Source organism: Capsicum annuum, unplaced genomic scaffold (assembly GCF_002878395.1).
Source record: "Capsicum annuum cultivar UCD-10X-F1 unplaced genomic scaffold, UCD10Xv1.1 ctg80586, whole genome shotgun sequence".
In the NCBI taxonomy this organism is placed as follows: Eukaryota; Viridiplantae; Streptophyta; class Magnoliopsida; order Solanales; family Solanaceae; genus Capsicum; species Capsicum annuum.
Window position 1 is genome coordinate 42758 of NW_025891242.1, and position 14731 is coordinate 57488.

Genomic DNA, 14731 nt, shown 5'->3' on the forward strand with positions numbered 1-14731 from the left:
TTCTAGTCCATTTTTCTTCATGTGAGGCACTTTGTAATTATTGCCGCCACTATCTTTCATCACCTCTCAATCATACAAGATTGTAAATTAAGAAATACATGATTGAGTTGTTTTGCTTTCATTTCATCAAAAGACCTTTCCACTGCTTCCACTAATTCATCAACATTTTTAGAGGCCTTTTGATATTGAAGACTTTGGATTGCTCTAAAAAAAACCAAGATCTAAAACATTTAATTCTGGACTGTTCGATGGTTGAAAACACGATCTAATGTCATATCTATCTTGTCGAGTATCTTCAATAAATTCCAAATCATTGTTACCAATATGTGGCCTTGCATTATCTTATTGTAAAAAGATAGGATTATTTGAATCGAAAGCTGGCCATTTTGCTCTAACCGCCGGAAGAACTTTCTCTATCAAGCAAGCTCTAGTGATATCTTTAGTTACTGACTGAATGGACTTTGTTTCCATAGTTCCTGTTGTTCGATTTTTGCTATTCCGCTTAGCTGGTTCCTTAACTACAAACAAAAGAATACCTATTTTTCCAGAAAACAACTCAATTACATTTTCATCAAATCGAGGACGTGCTACAGGTAGTAACTTTCAACTTTTTTTGGACAAAAAAAACCACTTTTTGATGATATGAACATAATTAAACATATTCATAAACATGGGATTTATGTGGATTGTATTCTGATCAATCATTGAGAGGCAGTATTGAAGTCGTACCTTTTTTATTTCCTTCGGTTAACTGAGGCTTGATGGAATTAGAATGTGGCCGAAGAGTTCCATCTTTCACACGCCGCAAGACGGTTGATTTTTCCATGTTCATCACAAAAGCCAGAGATGGAATATTTGTTCGACGACAAAGTGGAATTTATTTGACTTGATTAATGTCTACTCCAATCCATTTTCTTCCAACTTTACCTGTAAGTCTTAAAGACATATCTAATGACGACATACCATTATCAACTGATGATTGACATTGTTTCCAAATGGGCTGAATAGTTCTTGTTGATTTCTTAAACAACATCGCAGCTTGTGTTATAGATCCGTATTTAAGACTTCCTTCCTTACTTTCTTTCAAAAGAAAATTTGCAATTGCTTGACGTTCTTCTAATTTCAATCGTTTATTTTTGAAGGTTGAGTCTATAGGTAAGACGAACCTCTTCTTTTGAGTAATGGCAAAAATAAGAGAGGAGATAAAAGGAAGAATTTCAAAATTATCCAAAACAAAAGAAAGGATACAGTAACCAGAAGATGCAAAAGAACATCTCTCAAATGAAAAGAAGATTTGGCGCCACAAAATAACCATTTACTAAAAATTCAAATGAAAAGTAGGTTTAGCGCCCAAAAATTGAAACCAAAATCAAATCAGAAACGTCAATTTTTCGTGGAATATCCGTACATGACGGCAAATTGTTCTTATTTTCAATAAAATTGAATTTTGCAATACAATTTTTTCTTAATTGTTGATAGAGAAAATTAGAGTAAAATTTTAAATTAAAGCGATACACTGATTTGGACTACTTAACTCTTTGCAAAAGAGAGAGACAGTTATATAGGTGGTGTAATTTTTTAGTAGATTTTTTTTTAATACTGTACTCTCTGTTGCATTTTTTTAATTATTCTGAAATTTAATAAAAGTACCTAGTGGTCCAATACTTTTTTAAGAGGGGTAATTTAGTAACTTTAGCAACGTCAATGCCTATTTCTTAAATATCTTGTCCGGTCAAATGGCGACATATAATTTGAGACGGAGGGAGTATTATGATATTCAATGTTCATCAATCCATAAGCAAATTACTTTCTATAGTTCCCAGTAGGTTGCAATGAGTCGGTCTGATTCAAACCTATTGCTCTATACAACTCTTATGACAAATTTATAAAATGAATCTTCCATAATTAAAAAATGTAAATCAAAAATCAATCTTTAGAGCAAGTAAAAAGGACCAAAGAATAGCAAAAATTAATTAGTATCGCAGAACAACAAGATATCCAATGGATAATTGAATTAGTTAGTACCATAACAATATTAACTACAGATCTAGAGAAAATAGATTAAAACTTGAATTAATTAATTTGTATAATAGATCAATAATAATAACATACTTGAAATAAAAGGATTAAGGCTTGAAATAGTTAGCATCATGTATCATATATATAACAAACATCAAATGAAAACTTGCTCGAAAACTTGCTCCACCATCAAAGATGCACTGACCAAAAATAAATCATGATGGACCAATAAAAATTAAGATTAAGAACAAGGATTTTGCTTGAAACTTGTGTTTTGGTGTCAAGGTGTGCAAGGAATACAGTGGAGAAAAGGAAACAACAGAAATGAAGATGTTAGAAGATGTTAGGAAAGTAAAACAGTTGCGATAAAAGACACGGTAAAGTGTCATTGATTGGAGGTTTTAGTTACCAAAATACCCTTACTGTTGGTGTTGTTAACGAAAATATCCTCAAATAAGACAAAATAGTAGTAACTAAAGTCTTCATTTATATAAAAGATAAAAATATAATCGTTATTATTTAAAAAACACGTATAAATTTTAGTAACTAAAAATATATTATTGAAATTACTTTTAACCTTGCAAGAGTAAAGAATTTATTAAGGAGTTTGTCCAATTCAAATGGGGTAAATAGAACAGATTGAAAGGTTTATTCAATTATTTTACAATGAGTCCACTTAATTCATTGATATTTTAGACAATACTTCCTCAATATTCATAATAAATGAATTGTTTAGATATTGTTTATATTTAAGGTAATTTAACTGTTTCAATAATAATGTTGAAATTTTTATTTATTCTTATAATTCATTTTTGTATTTCTTATATCATGAATTTAAGAAATTTAATTGTTCCTATTTATTTATTGTTTTGAATTAGTTTTAAAAGTCAGTATTGGAAGCCAATTTTGACACTGTGTGATTGACACCCAATTTTGACCACCCGACACTACATTTAGTCTATTATATTAACAAAATCGTTAATTTTTAAACATTAGTATTTTTGCATATTTTCTTGCATCAAACAGATTTTCGACATATCGCACTCATAATTTAGAAAATGCATAAATCATCAATTATCTTTTAGAATCATATTTTTATAATACTCTAAAATTAAAAATGACATTTTTATAATTTTATTAATTAAATTATTTTCACGTAATTATGCACACTCACAATTTGGCAAAATACATTGTCTAGTTTTTCTTTATTTAATACTATTTATTGATATTATTATTTATTGGCATTGTTATTATATATATTAATATTATTTATTGTTTATCATTTATTATTATAATTAATTGTTTAATTAATATTTTTTCATTATTATTATTTATCTTTTATTATATTTTTTATTATTTATTATTTAATGTAGTTATTTATTATTTAATTACTATTATCATATATTATTATTATTCCTACTTTAATTTAAATAACAGCATAATAAAAATTACCTTGCACGATTTTGTTTACCTTTTAATCCAATTTTATTTAATTTCTTACAATTATAGCCTATTTTTACCCAATCCATTACAATTTAACCCAATTTCTTACAATTTAAGCCATTATTTTTCATCCTAGGCACATTTTAATTCCCCCATGGTATTAAATCTTAGTTGTCGATCAAAAACCAATCCAAATGTTGACATCAAAAGATCTTTCTTTCCCTATTTCAAACCTACAAACCTTAACTCAAATTTTTTTCCCCAACTTCCACCTCTATCTCTCCACCTCTCTCTTCTCTCTCTCTACAAACACCTCCAAATCTCGATCTCCCCCCCTCCTCCTATCTCTTCGTCGCCATTCGACCACCAAAACCACCCCCTCCACTCCGAGACCTCGTCGCCATGCCGCCATCTCCGGCGAACAGCCTTCGTCGTTGCCTCTTCCTTCTCCTCCATATGCGCCACCAACTCCTACCCCAGGCGAGTAGAGCCGCTGCTCCGATGGCCATCCCCCTCCCTTCTCGTCTTCCACTGGTGAAAAACGTCGCAATCGATGGAAATGGCTAGCCAAGCCTCCACGTGGCCGCTCCATCATCCGTCCTCCAGTCGCCTTCTTTCTCCCCTCCGGTGAACGTCCAACAGCCGCGACACAGCCTCGACTCCTCTCCCATAGCGATACCTCCGGCAAACCCCTTCGGCGTTCCCACCATGCAACCCTTCCTCATCGAAAATGAAGAATCCGAATCCCGTGTTCGAAATATGTGCGTGAACTTTATTACTATTTCTTTATCTGTGTCTTTCATAAGTGTGGCCACATTTGATTTTTGCTGAATAAATGTGTTGATTTTAAGTCTATGATTTTTATTCGACCCTATTTGCATGTCCTGCTTGATTGAAATTTCGCGACGCTTAACTTGAATGGTGAGTCAATTTGTTCGTCTCTCTCTGGTATGTGCAAACACGCCTAACTTATTGCAACTTCACATTTTTTCTGCCTCTTAGTCAATATGGGTAATTTTTTATGGGAAAAGCATGTATGTGATGATTCGAGGATTTTTTCGTAAATCTTTAATAGGGCTAATATGTGCACGTTTTGACTGTTTAGGTATGATCTGTACCAATTTGATTTGAGAAAAGAATCTCATTAATTGATTTTATATTTTTCGGATTTTTTTGTAAATCTTTAATACGGCTAATATGTGTACGTTTTGGCTGTTTGGGTATGATCCAGTACCAATTTGATTTGAGAAAAGCATCTCAGTAATTGATTTTTTATTTTTCAGATTTTTTCGTAAATCTTTAATAAGGCTAATATGTGCACGTTTTGACTGTTTGGGCATGATCCTGTACCTATTTGATTTGAGAAAAGCATCTCAGTAATTGATTTTTTATTTTTTGAATTTTTTCGTAAATCTTTAATAAGGCTAATATTTGCACGCTATGACTATTTAGGTGTGATCCTGTACCAATTTGATTTGAGAAAAGCATCTCAGTAATTGATTTTTTATTTTTCTTGCCTTACTTGGTTGACAGACATCCCCTCACACGTTAATTATGGTAAATTTAGATACCTCTTCTTGATTTCAATTAATAAGTAGGAAGGATCTCTTTTTACTTGTTCTATTCATGGAAATTTCAAATCTTATAATAGGGTATTATTTATTTATGGCAACTATAGCATGATTGGTGGAACGGATTGATTTACCACATCCATTTAAGGGAACAATCCCCTTAATTGATTCATTATATGTTATTCTTCTTCCATTAAATATTATTCTTCCTTCATTATTTGGAATTGTGGACGGCCCTCCTCACTATATAAACTCACCATTCTCTTTCTCTAAGAGGACAAACTTCTCCTCCGCTATTACTCCCTCTATTTTCTCTTAAATATACTTTGAAGTTCTTTGGCACTTTCGATTTGAAAAAACATTCAGTCTTGTCCTTGCTGTAATTGCTTTGGGTTCTATTATTATTGTTTGGTGCCTAATCGGTTAGTCTCTATCGAAGCATTCTTTTCTTATTCTGTAGCATTTGTGATAGCAAAGCATAGAAAGCATGTCTATAGGAACTAATTTAAAATAATTATGATTTTTCTTTTTTCATTGTCATAAAGAAGATTAAAACAAGAAAAGAATAGCTTACTAGAGTGTACTATAACCAGTTCTAGCTGTTTTCTTGAACAGTAGCACATTTGGTGCAAGTTGAAGACATTCTGGGTATTGTTGTTTGTATTTTCTTATTTTGTGTTTGCTTTGTTTGACTCTGGTTTCTTGTGAAATTTTTGTCATAATTGAACACGGCTCAGGGTTTTACTTTTCGTAGCTATTTTCTACTTTCTTTCTGATATTTTGTTGGGTTTTTGCTTTGTTTCTTGCATGAAAATGTAAGTTCTTTTTCTCCATTTTCTTTTTTTAGGCCAAGGAGGGTGAGTGATATGGTGGGCAGAGGGGCCAGTGGGGGGTTCTTTTGTATAATTCTTTCCGAATTAATGTGAAGATAATGTTTGATAGAATCTTATTGGGAAGACAAAGTGTGTGAATCACATTCAGCAGAGTGGGAGAAAAGGTGATGAAATTTAATAGAGGATTTTGAAGGATGAATGATAGCTCAGCGAGAGAAATGAATGAGAGACAACCTCAAAGGCCTTGTGGTTGTGTGGGCATTTTCTTTCAGCTCTTTGATCGGAACCGTAGATTGGCCAAGAAGCTGTTTCCAAAGAAACTGCTTTCACCAGGTTAGCTACTACTACATTTCACTCATTTTTGAAGCAGAAAGGTTAATTTCTTGAAGGTGAGTCTAGCTAGAGGGCTAAATTATTTCTTTTTTTGTGATGCATTCTTATAGCTTTCTTGAAACAAGATTCAAAAAAGTATGGAGGGGATGAGAAGCAGCCAAAGCTTCGTTTGGTACTCATTTCTTGAGCTATACACCCACATTTAGCTTTCTTTTTCTTCTATTGTCTCAGCTTTTAGCCTGACAGGAAAGTTTTTGTTTTTATTGTTTTTGGTTCTTGTATGAACAATGTAGATTGCTGATGAGAACAGTGGGGGTTTTCCAAATGCAAGGAATAATGGAATGACCGATACACGTTATGAAAGCAAGCACGAAATGAAAGCTCCAAGTTTGGTTGCTAGGCTCATGGGTTTGGAATCGATGCCAGCAGGATCAGGCAGTATAACAAGCATATTTTTCACAAACTCTATACATGAGTAGAAAATGTCCATTTCATTTTGTCTTGATGAATGTTTGATCCTTTTAGAAGCACCGTGATTTGAAGTTCACTCCACAGTAAACTGTTTTTTGTTAATCTTTCGAGTATTGAATATTGTCGACCTAAGCTTCAACGTACTACCACTTCACATGTATTACCACAAAAATGAAAATACACAACAAAACAATTTCCTACAATTTTGTTTTTAGTTTCTGCAGTTATTTACTCCCGCACCGGATACTTAGTTTCCAACAAATATCAAGCTGATGCAATGCACCTCTCGGAGAGCTCTTCAAGAAACTAGTCTTCAATAACCACCACAAAACAGTAAAGTTAACAGCCCGACCTTTTCATTTTTTTAGGTAGGTCAACACAGATGACACACTCCTATTTTGTTTCCCACCATTCACAACCTTACGTTTCTCCTTTCTCAACTCTCTCTTCACCGGAAGTACACAGGCTAGCCCATGTTCTGTGATATTTTAACATAAACACAGATCATCACACTGTCAGCTTATGATTAAATGTTCAGTCACTCGACAACAGTGAGAGTGAGTCACAGAACACCAAATTTAACAAACATAACACGGAAGTTACCATTGTCTCAATGAATAACATCCTAAAGTGAGGATATCAATACCAAGAAAACTTTAGATGCAAACTTTCAAATACAGTGTACACCAGTCAACGGCCATAAACAGTAAAGTATAAATAGAAAAAACAAATCAATGACATGAAAGAAAAATAAATGTCATAGATAAAGGACAATAAATTTTATCAAGAGTAAGGATCAAGGAAGACTAAAGTCTCATGACCGTGATAGTGGTAGGATATCTGACAGGGAAAGGGAGCGAGACGACTTTGAACGGGACAAGAAAAAGTATTAGGAAAGGAGTCATTGTTCAATAGAGAAAGGTCACTCGGAGAAACCAAAACATGACTCTTCTCGGGATCCTGATTACTAATCTTATTCATCACGAGAGAAGAATTGTAATAGACACCATTAGCTTAGAGCAACCTGAAGAAATGTTACCATGCCCAATATGTTGTCTTTATGGAGCGTAGCTACTGCTCTTTGCATAATAGCTGAGGGTGCCGCCTTTATTATTGAAACTGTACCACACCCTTTTGCATAAACCAAGGTCTCTCATAATCGCGACATTGATTTCAACTATTTTCATTTAGTTCCCCTGAACAATTGACATCCCCATGCTGTCCAAATATATTTGGTCTGCACAAACTCTTTAACATTCAATTAATTGTTCTCGAAATAGACTTCCTAGTTTAAAAATAAAAATTCATACAAATGTGATGGTATGGCTCCCACTTCCCTCTTCTCCGTCCTTCCATTTACGCAGCCCTCTATTATGTGATAAGAAAGTAAGAAACAAATAGAAGCATAAAACAACAATAAAGCTAGAAAAAGACGTGTAAGTATATATAAGCTGGTGGGACTTATATCATTGTAAGTAGAGTTATTCATGAGTACAAAAAATACATTATGATCACCATGTCTGTACACAAAAATAGTACTCCTAACAGATTTGAGAAAACATCATTGTAAAAGTTACATGATGATCACTACGGCTATACACAAAAGTAGTACAGTACATCTACATACTACTTGAAAAAACACCATTCCAACTTCAAAATAAAGAGCTTTACCAAAATAATAACCCATATCATTGTTGAAGTAGAGCCAAATCTTTATTCACGATATCAATATCAATATAAAGTTGGAGAGGAAGGTTTTCTTCTCTTTCTAGTCTATTTTTGTTCAAATGAGGCACTTTGTAATTATTGCCGCCACTATCTTTCATCACATCAATCATACAAGATTGTGAAGTAAGAAATACATGATTGAGTTGTTTCGCTTTCATTTCATCAAAATATCTTTCCACTGCTTCCACTAATTCATCAACATTTTTAGGGGCCTTTTGATATTGAAGACTTTGGATTGCTCTAAAAAAAACAAGGTCTAAAACATTTAAATTTGGACTTTTCGTTGGTTGAAAACACTATCTAATGTCAAATCCATCTTGTCGGGCAGCTTCAATAAATTCCAAATCATTGTTACCAATATGTGGCCTTGCATTTTTCTCTAATAGCAGGAAGAACTTTCTCTATCAAGCAAGCTCTAGTGATATCTTTAGTTACGGACTGAATGGGCTTTGTTTCTATAGTTCCTACTGTTCGATTTTTGCTATTCCACTTAGCTGGTTCCTTAACTACAAACGAAAAAATACCTATTTTTCCAGAAAACAACTCAATTCCATTTTCATCAAATCGAGGACGTACTACAGCAGCCATAAAAATAACCTTTGGAATAAAATTTTTACTTTTGTAAGAACGATACGGATCTGGCTCATGATCTCCAGGAAGCAGGTAGTACCTTTCAACTTTTTTGGACAAAAAAAACCACTTTTCATCGATATGAACATAATTAAACATATTCATAAACATGGGATTTATGTGGATTGTATTCTCATCAATCATTGAGAGGCAGTATTGAAGTCGTACCTTTTTGTTTCCTTCAGTTAACTGAGGCTTGAAGAAATTATAATGTTGCCGAAGAGTTCCATCTTCCACACGTCATAGATCTAATATTAGTTCGACGACAAAGTGGAATTTCTTTAACTTGATTAATGTCGACTCCAATTTGTTTTCTTCCAACTTTACCTATAAGTCTTAAGGACACATCTAACGACGACATACCATTATCAACTGATGATTGACATTGTTTCCAAATGCGCTGAATAGTTCTTATTGATTTCCTGAACAACATCGCAGCTTGTGTTATAGATCCATATTTAAGACTTCCTTCCTTACTTTCTTTCAAAAGAAACTTTGCAATTGCTTGACGTTCTTCTAATTTCAATCGTTTATTTCTGAAGGTTGAGTCTATAGGTACGACGAACCTCATCTTTATAGTAATGGCAAAAATAAGAGAGGAGATAAAAGGAAGAATTTCAAATTTATCCAAAACAAAAGAAAGGGTACAGTAACCAGAATATGCAAAAGAACATCTCTCAAATGAAAAGAAGATTTGGCGCCACAAAATAACTATTTGCTAAAAATTCAAATGAAAAGTAGGTTTAGCGCCCAAAAATTGAAACCAAAATCAAATCAGAAACGTAAATTTTTTGTGGAAAATCCGTACATGACGGCAAATTGGTCTTATTTTCTAGAAAATTGAATTTTGCAATAACAAATTTTTCTTAATTGTTGATAGAGAAACTGAGAGTAAAATTTTAAATTAAAGCGATACACTGATTTGGACTACGTAACTCTTTGCAAAAGAGAGAGACAGTTATGTAGTTGGTGTATTTTTTTGGTAGATTTTTTTTAATACTATACACTCTGTTGCATTTTTTTAATTATTGTGAAATTTAATAAAAGTACATAGTGGTCCAATACTTTTTTAAGAGGGGTAATTTAGTATCTTTAGCAAGGTCAATTCCTATTTCATAAATATCGTGTCCGGTCAAATGGCGACATATAATTTGAGACGGAGGGAATATTATGATATTCAATGTTCATCAATCCATAAGCAAATTACTTTCTATAGTTCCCAATAGGTTACAATGAGTCGGTCCGATTCAAACCTATTGCTCTATACAACTCATAAGAAAAATTTATAAAATCAATCTTCTATAATTAAAAAATGTAAATCAAAAATCAATCTTTAGAGCAAGTAAAAAGGACCAAAGAATAGCAAAAATTAATTAGTATCGCAGAACAAGAAGATATCCAAAGGACCATTGAATTAGTTAGTACCATAACAATATTAACTACAGATCTAGAGAAAATAGATTAAAACTTGAATTAATTAATTTGTATAATAGATCAATAATAATAACAGATTTGAAATAAAAGGATTAAGGCTTGAAATATTTAGCATCATGTATCATATATATAACAAACATCAAATGAAAACTTGCACGAAAACTTGCTCCACCATCAACGATGCATTTACCAAAAATAAATCATAATGGACTAATAAAAATTGAGATTAAGAACATGAATTTTGCTTGAAACTTGTGTTTTGGTGTCAAGTGCGCAGGGAATACAGTGGAGAAAAGGAAAAACAGAGAAAATGTAGATGAAACAAGATTTTAGGAAAGTAAAATAGTAGAGGCAAAAGACATGGTAAAGTGTCATTGATTGGAGGTTTTAGTTACCAAAATACCCTTACTGTTGGTGTTGTTAACGAAAATATCCTCAAATAAGACAAAATAGTAGTAACTAAAGTCTTCATTTATATAAAAGATTAAAATATAATCATTATTATTTTTAAAAAAAATGTATAAATTTTAGTAACTAAAAGTATGTTAGTGAAATTACTTTTAACCTTGCAAGAGTAAAGAATTTATTAAGGAGTGTGTCCAATTCAAATGGGGTAAGTAGAAACGATTGAAAGGTTTATTCAACTATTTTACATTGAGTCCACTTAATTCATTGATATTTTAGACAATACTTCCTCAATATTCATAATAAATGAATTGTTTAGATATTGTTGATATTTAAGGTAATTTAATTGTTTCAATAATAATGTTGAAATTTTTATTTATTCATATAATTCATTTTTGTATTTCTTATATCATGAATTTAAGAAATTTAATTGTTCCTATTTATTTATTGTTTTAAATTAGTTTTTTAAAAACCAGTATTGGAAGCCAATTTTTACACTATGACGTTGACACCCAATTTTGACCTCCCGACACAACATTTAGTCTGTTATTTTAACAAAATCATTCATTTTTAAACATTAGTATTTTTGCATATTTTCTTGCATCAAACAGATTTCCGACATATCACATTCATAATTTAGAAAATGCATAAATCATCAATTATCTTTTAGAATCTTATTTTAATAATACTCTAAAATTAAAAATGACATTTTTATAATTTTATTAATGAAATTATTTTCACGTAATTATGCACACTCACAATTTTGCAAAATACATTGTCTAGTTTTGCTTTATTTAATACTATTTATTGATATTATTATTTATTGACATTGTTATTATATATATTAATATTATTTATTATTTATCATTTATTATTATAATTAATTGTTTAATTATTATTTTTTTCATTATTATTATTCATCTTTTATTATATTTTTTATTATTTATTATTTAATGTTGTTATTTATTATTTAATTACTATTATCATATATTATTATTATTCCTACTTTAATTTAAATAACAGCCTAATAAAAATTTCCTTGCATGATTTTGTTTACCTTTTAATCCAATTTTATTTAATTTCTTGCCAATATAGCCTATTTTTACCGAATCCATTACAATCTTAACCCAATTTCTTACAACTTAAGCCATTATTTTTCATCCTAGCCACATTTTAATCCCCCCATGACATTAAATCACAACCGTCGATCAAAACCAATCCAACGGTTGACATCAAAAGATCTCTCTTTCCCTATTTGAAACCTACAAACCCTAACTCAAATTTTTTCCCCAACTTCCGCCTCTATCTCTCTCTACAAACACCTCCAAATCTCGATCTCCCCCCTCATCCGATCTCTCCGTGGCCAATCGAGCACCAAAACCACCCCTTCCGCTCCGAGTCCTCGTTGCCATACCGCATTCTCCGACGAAAAGCCTTTGCCATCGCCTCTTCCTTCTCATCCATATGCGCCGCCAGCTCCTACCCCAGGTGAGTCCAGCCACTGCTCCAATGGCCAGCCCCCTCCCTTCTCGTCCTCCACCGGCGAACAGCGCCTCCATCGACAGAGACGGCCAGGCAAGCCTCCACGCCGCTAATCCATCCTCCGTCCTCCAATCGTCTTCTTTCTCCCCTCCGACGAACGTCCAACTGCCACGACACAGCCTCGACTCCTCTCCCACAGTGGTACCTCCGGCAAACCCCTTCGGTGTTCCAACCATGCAACTCTTCCTCATCAAAAATGAAGAATCTGTCTTCAGGTTTGATCCCGTGTTCGAAATATGTGCGTGAACTTTAGTACTGTTTCTTCATCTGTGTCTCTCATAAGTGTGGCCACGTTTGATTTTTGCTGAATAAATGGGTTGATTTTAAGTCTGTGATTTTTATTCGACCCTATCTGCATGTCTTGCTTGATTGAAATTTCGTGACGCTTAACTTGAATGGTGAGTCAATTTGTTCGTCTCTCTCTGCTATGTGCAAACACACCTAACTTCTTGCAACTTCACATTTTTTATGCCTCTTAGTCAATATGGGTAATTTTTTATGGGAAAAGCATGTACATGATGATTCGAGGATTTTTTCGTAAATCTTTAATAAGGCTAATATGTGCACATTTTGACTGTTTGGGTATGATCCTGTACCAATTTGATTTGAGACAAGAATCTCAGTAATTGATTTTTTATTTTTTGGATTTTTTCGTAAATCTTTAATAAGGCTAATATGTGCACGTTTTGACTGTATTGGTATGATTCTGTACTAATTTGATTTGAGAAAAGCATCTCAGTAATTGATTTTTATTTTTTTGGATTTTTTCGTAAATCTTTAATAAGGCTAATATGTGCACGTTTTGACTGTTTGGGTATGATCCTGTACCAATTTGATTTGAGAAAAACATCTCAGTAATTGATTTTTTATTTTTCAGATATTTTCATAAATCTTTAATAAGGCTAATATGTGCACGTTTTGACTGTTTGGGTATGATACTGTACCAATTTGATTTGAGAAAAGCATCTCAGTAATTGATTTTTAATTTTTCTTACCTTACTTGGTTGACAGCCATCCCCTCACACGTTAATTATAGTAAATTTAGATACCTCTTCTTGATTTCATTTAATAACTAGGAAGGATATCTTTTTACTTGCTCTATTCATGGAAATTTCAAATGTTATAATAGGGTATTATTTATTTATAGCAACTATAGCATGATTGGTGCAACGGATTGATTTACCCCAACCATTTAAGGAAACAATCCCCTTAATTGATTCATTATATGTTATTATTCTTCCATTAAATATTATTCTTACTTCATTATTTGGGATTTTGGACAGCCCTCCTCACTATATAAACTCACCTTTCTCTTTCTCTAAGAGGACAAACTTCTCCTCCGCTATTACTTCCTCTATTTTCTCTTAAAAGTACTTTGAACTTCTTTGGCACTTTGGATTTCAAAAAACATTCAGTTTTGTCCTTGGTGCAATTGCTTTGGGTTCTATTATAATTGTTTGGTGCCTAATCGGTTTGTCTCTATCGACGCATTCTTTTCTTATTCTGTAGCATTTGTGATTGCAAAGCATAGAAAGCATGTCTATAGGAACTAATTTAAAATAATTATTATTTTGCTTTTTTCACGGTCATAAAAAGATTAGAAAAAGAAAAGAATAGCTTACTAGAGTGTACTATAACCAGTTCTAGCTGTTTTCTTGAACAGTAGCACATTTGGTGCAAGTTGAAGACATTCTGGGTATTGCTGTTTGTATTTTCTTGTTCTGTGTTTGCTTTGTTTGACTGTGGTTTCTTGTGAAAGTTATGTCATAATTGAACACAACTCAGGGTTTTACTTTTCATAGCTATTTTCTACTTTCTTTCTGATAATTTGTTGGGTTTTTGCTTTGTTTCTTGCATGGAAAGGTAAGTTCTTTTTACCCATTTTATTTTTTTGCGCCAAGGAGGGTGAGTGATGTGTTGGGCAGAGGGTCCAGTGGGAGGGGGGTTCTTTTGTTTAATTCTCTCTAAATTAATGTGAAGATAATGTTTGATAGAATCTTATTGGGAAGACAAAGTGTGTGAATCACATTAAGCAGTGTGGGAGAAAAGGTGAAGAAATTTAAGATAGGATTTTGAAGGATGAATGATAGCTCAGCTAGAGAAATGAATGACAGTTTAGCCGCTATTACTGAAAGACAACCTTAAAGGCCTTGTGGTTGTGTGGGCATTTTCTTTCAGCTCTTTGATCGGAACCGTAGATTTGCCAAGAAGCTGTTTCCAAAGAAACTGCTTTCCCCAAGTTAGCTACTACTACATTCCACTCATTTTTAAATCTGAATGGTTAATTTCTTGACGGTGATTCTAGATAGAGGGCTAAATTAT

The 14731-nt window shown here is 32.7% G+C and overlaps 1 protein-coding gene across 1 annotated transcript; it reads left to right on the top strand.

Annotated features, from left to right (window-relative positions):
- The first annotated feature begins 5717 nt into the window (after window positions 1-5717).
- Window positions 5718-6712, top strand: LOC124895210. The gene is made up of 3 exons (XM_047405654.1): window positions 5718-6199; window positions 6310-6371; window positions 6493-6712. The coding sequence occupies exons 1-3, from the start codon at window positions 6061-6063 to the stop codon at window positions 6676-6678; spliced, it is 387 nt and encodes a 128-aa protein (XP_047261610.1). The 5' UTR covers window positions 5718-6060; the 3' UTR covers window positions 6679-6712.
- The last annotated feature ends 8019 nt before the right edge of the window (window positions 6713-14731 follow it).